Source organism: Paralichthys olivaceus, chromosome 19 (genome assembly GCF_024713975.1).
Source record: "Paralichthys olivaceus isolate ysfri-2021 chromosome 19, ASM2471397v2, whole genome shotgun sequence".
NCBI classification, from domain to species: Eukaryota; Metazoa; Chordata; class Actinopteri; order Pleuronectiformes; family Paralichthyidae; genus Paralichthys; species Paralichthys olivaceus.
Genome location: NC_091111.1, coordinates 5,554,923 through 5,559,516, shown reverse-complemented (window position 1 = coordinate 5,559,516; position 4,594 = coordinate 5,554,923). Strand labels below are relative to the sequence as shown.

The 4,594-nt window shown below is 43.5% G+C and overlaps 1 protein-coding gene across 2 annotated transcripts; it reads right to left on the bottom strand.

The window, feature by feature from the left end:
* Positions 1-797: 797 nt before the first annotated feature.
* On the bottom strand, positions 798-4,269 carry LOC109632284 (protein FAM177A1-like). 2 transcript variants are annotated; one of them, XM_020091493.2, is made up of 5 exons: positions 4,109-4,269; positions 3,648-3,848; positions 3,396-3,462; positions 2,151-2,248; positions 798-2,070 (listed from the first exon to the last, which is right to left on the bottom strand). In XM_020091493.2, the coding sequence occupies exons 1-5, from the start codon at positions 4,175-4,177 to the stop codon at positions 1,858-1,860; spliced, it is 648 nt and encodes a 215-aa protein (XP_019947052.1). In that variant the 5' UTR covers positions 4,178-4,269; the 3' UTR covers positions 798-1,857. The 2 variants fall into 2 exon arrangements, with proteins under 2 accessions (XP_019947052.1, XP_019947053.1); XM_020091494.2 differs by having other exon boundaries at positions 3,654-3,848.
* Positions 4,270-4,594: the final 325 nt, after the last annotated feature.

Genomic DNA, 4,594 nt, shown 5'->3' with positions numbered 1-4,594 from the left:
TAAAATAAAATACTGGATTTACACAAAAAGTATTGTGATAATCTGTCTGGTACTTTTGACATAATCGTGCTAAAGGTACAAAAAAACCAACGCAGATGAAAACACAACCTTCTTGGTGGAGGTTACAACAGGAAAATGTCCAGAACATGCAGGACGCAGGACGTGAAGTGTGTGTGTCTTGTGATTTTGTTGAGACGCTGGTGTTGCAAAACCATCCTGAGATATTTGTATTCTCTCTTTTTTTTGTTTCCCACCGCCACGTCATGTTAGAAATCATCAACACCCACATTTTCTAGACATTTTACTCCTGGCAGAAAGTTTCAGAAAATGTCTGAAACAACTGACTCTGACATTTGCTTTCTCACATGCAGCCCCTCTGTCAAATCTCCTGAAAATGTCCGAAGTTCAGTGCACATCTGAGAGCACTTTGTACGCACTCCACCATCAAGCCCACCAGCGTTCACTCAGCATGTTGTTGATTTGTGAAGCTGAGTGCGTCATATTGACAGTTGGCGGTGGGGGCGTGGCTGCTGCGGAGGTCGTTCGGGACCACAGAAACCCACTCTGACCTGAGAATGGGGACATTGTGCAGCGAGTGGACAGAGTCTCTGACCTCAGAGCGGTCTGCACACACAACAACACAGGCTCCTTTGTTACCGCCGACAACCATCCGTCACATCACTCACACTGCAGCACAGAGTCACAGGCACTGACTTCGGAGATTTATACAGATTTTTCCACTTGCACTTCTTTGACTTGATATGTTGAAATGAAAACCTGCCACACAGAGACACGTGTAAAAGTCAGACAATGGTTTTATTAACAGCTCATTACAGTGTTATTAAAACAATAGAAAAAATGCATAAATTAAGTGCTGTCAGTTTGGTAAAATAAATACATAAATATCAAAAATCTTACTAAAAACTGTTAAAAATGTAATTTTGCATGTCTGTATGCAGACTCAGTTTAATAATGCTCCCTGTCCAAAGATCTTCACACCTCATCTGCTATCATATGTTGTGTATGTGTAGCAGATGAGGCAGACAGTAGGAGCAACAAAGAACAGGACATTTAAACCTGTTTTCATTGTTTTTTAACAAAATGTCAGTAGTAACCAAGGCTAAATCTGCTCAGTGCTTCCACAGGCATTGAGTGCAATAAAAGCTTCATAAACATTAATACAGACTACAATCAAACAGGTGAGGGCGTGTTAAAGTAGCCAGCTCTTTAGCGCAGCCAGGTGGATCAAGACCACACTGTTTTGAACAGATATGGACAAAATAGCCTCAGATATTTGAAAAACGTTATCCAAATCTGAGTCTACGCGCTAAATCGAAGGCTATTTTACATATTTAATCACTTCAAATGATCTTAAAATATATGTTTAGTCTAGATCTGGCACTGACTTGGCTGTATTGGTGATTTAGGCACAGTGTCCGGTCCATCTGAGGCACAGGGGAGCAACGTATAACCTTCACTCCACAGCGAGCGTTCAAATCTGGGACGTTGCTGCAACTAATAAGGTGTTGAATAATGTTGCGATGAGCCGAAATGGAAAACGCTTGCTCGAGCAGATAAACTGGAACATGTTGTTACATTTCCCGGCTCGTACTGTTTGTTTTTAATATCACACCTCTTGGTAGTTACCCACCAGTTACTTTATCAGTTGCTACGCTGTTGCATAGGGACACTTTCACCACCTCTGCTGTCCTTGCCAATCAACCACCATACAGCAGCACTGCCCATCTAAAGCTGCGTCAACACACAAACCAAACGGTGCTCGGTGAAACAAGACAGTGGTCCTTCTTTAACACAAAGACAGACATTAAAGCTCAAACGTCCTTTCTCCCGGGATGGTTAGGTCGCCGTGACAAGAGCTGGGACTCTGATGGTGCTTGGCGGTACCTGAATTTCATCCTCGATCCGATAGGTCACGTCGAGTTGATTGGCAGACGCTCCAGCTCGCTCCGACACGGCGATGGGCTCGTCCTCGTCATCCTGAGATTGTAGATGGTTGAAGGTTCGTTCTGCTTCTTCTGACAAGCGGTTTTCCTCTTTCTCTTCTTCCCTCTAATGTAGGGACGCAAGATTAAATCAGCTGATTGACAAATACAAAAACACATTAAAGCGCTCCAAGAACTGTAACACACCTCTTTCTTCATCCTGTAGTATTCGTCGATGGCGTACTGATATTTGGCTGAGGTTATGCCAAAGAGGGAGGCCATCCTCTCGCCAAGGTAGTCACATGCTGGAAAATAATAATAGTAGGAAATTGGAAATAATACAAACACACTAACGAAATGATGCAGTGCCCATTTTGGGAAAAACTCATTCCACTTTGGTACAGTTCAAGTAAAGTATAGTTCTTTTTCATCTTTGTTAAACATACTCCTCTTCTTATTATCTTTTATCTGCACAAATACTGCTACCTGATGTCAGCAGCGTTCAAGACGTTCAAAACAAGTTTCCCCTGACAATATTTTGCAGCGGCACCATAGTTATATCCTCGGCTTAGTGCTGCCACAACAACCGAGATTGGTTATAGAAATACAAAGAAGCCAGAGCATTTTTACCCCATAAAGGAAGGATAATGAGACCAGACAATTTCTCTGCACTGACACAACAAAGTCGAGACTATCTGACTATGTGAGATAACTATCACTTTGACCTTTTCACTGACCTTCTCTCAGTGGAATCAAACGAATGAATAAAAATGGAGGAAGAAGCACCAAAGTGTGTGGAAGTACTTTGGTCCCTAACATCATAGCTCACAAAACTACCAACAAATACATTGCTGTGTCAACTTTGTTAAAAACACATCTGCTGGTTTTCTACACAAGGGAGACAAGCGAAGTGATCATTTGAATGTGTTGTCAACAGACATGGTGCTGCTATATGTGGGCGTGAGCACAGGAATATATAAACACTTTAGTAAAGAGTAAGAAAGTTTCTCTTACTGCTAATGGGTGGTCATCGCTGGCCACACATGTGACGGCCACAGCTCACTGTATCTCAGCCTCGTGCATTGTGATGTATGGATTGTGTTCAAGTTAAACTTTTGGCTCCTTGTTCTCACACAATTCTATTGGTAAGCAAAATGACCTGTTCATTACTTTTTCGTACTTGTTACTCTCCTGTAAACACAATCATTTGTCAGGTTCATGTAGCGATGTTGACCTGTGACATCAACCAGCAGGTTAACCACATGGATGTATTATTACACACCCATGTGGTTGACCATGCAGCATGAGGAGATGTGAATAAAAAGGCAGCACCATGACATCAGAAACCCTGAGTTCAGCCCAAAGACAGCTGACTAACACACTAATCCTGCATCACTGTAGAGACGCTGTACGGCCTCCGTGTTGTAAATAATACAACCCGGAGGAACAAACCTGAGATAGTGGATGTGGCCGCTCTCCACATGTGGAACCAGAAGTATGGACCCCAGGTCATCTTGGACTGCAACACAACAAAATAAAGTCACTGATGCTGCTTCTCATTTGAATTATTTACTCACAAAACTAATTCTTTGTCCCTCTCACACACACTCTGACACACAGTCCTTCCCCCCATCATCCCCTTTGTCCTCAATTATCTCCCTCTGCCCACACGCACAAATTCCCCAGCCCTCCTCTGTTCCTCACCCTCACCGCATCGACCGGGGAGGACAGCAGGTCCTTCCTCTCGGGCTCCTCGTCCTCTGCGTCCTCCTCGTCGGTGCTGTACTCCTCCATGGTCTCCCCGCTGGAGAAGTGGATGATCCTGCGAGGAACCTTCTCCCTCTGCTGCTGCTCCTCTCTCTTGTCCTGCTCCCCCAGCTCCACACACTCAAAGTCCTTAGGGCTCTTTGTGATGGAGACAATGATGGAGGCAAATATTAGGATTATTATGGGACTATTTTTCTATGAAGGGGCTCAGTCAGGTAGGATTGGAACACTGATGCAGGGTGTGGGATACAAATAAACAAACAACGTTTCTAGTGTCATATCATCACCAGGCAGAGCTGTGACAGTGACATCAGGCTGCAGGCTCTGACATCACCCCCCCCCGCCCCCGCAAACCAAACAGTGACGTGAGTCAACATGAGGAGAATATTTGCACTGACCTGCTCCACAGCCATGTTCTGTCCTATCGACACGTTCACGTTAGTGAGATACAGAGAAATATCGGCCATTGTCACCGTCCTGCTCCGCGTCTGTGGAGGCTGCGCCCTCAGCAACGTCACCGCACGCACCGCACGCGACCGGAAGTGTCGTGAATCGCTCCGTACGTACGTTACGTACTGGAGACGCAGCGGAGAAGGAATTTTACACAATATGTATCCAACCAATCTATATCTGTCCATTTTTTGATCATTGTATCCATTCAGTTATTGTATAGACTCGATCACATGATTATATATTGTATAAATGATAATCCTAATGTGGTATTTGACGGTTAAGGTAAATAATACCTCCAATATCACAGGGTGTGAATTTAAATGTGAATATTTTAAGACTCTGCAACAAATAATTTCTCCTTTATATTAATGTTATTTTTTTTTTAACATAACGTATGCAATTGTTTTTACTAATTTGTATTTATCCACATT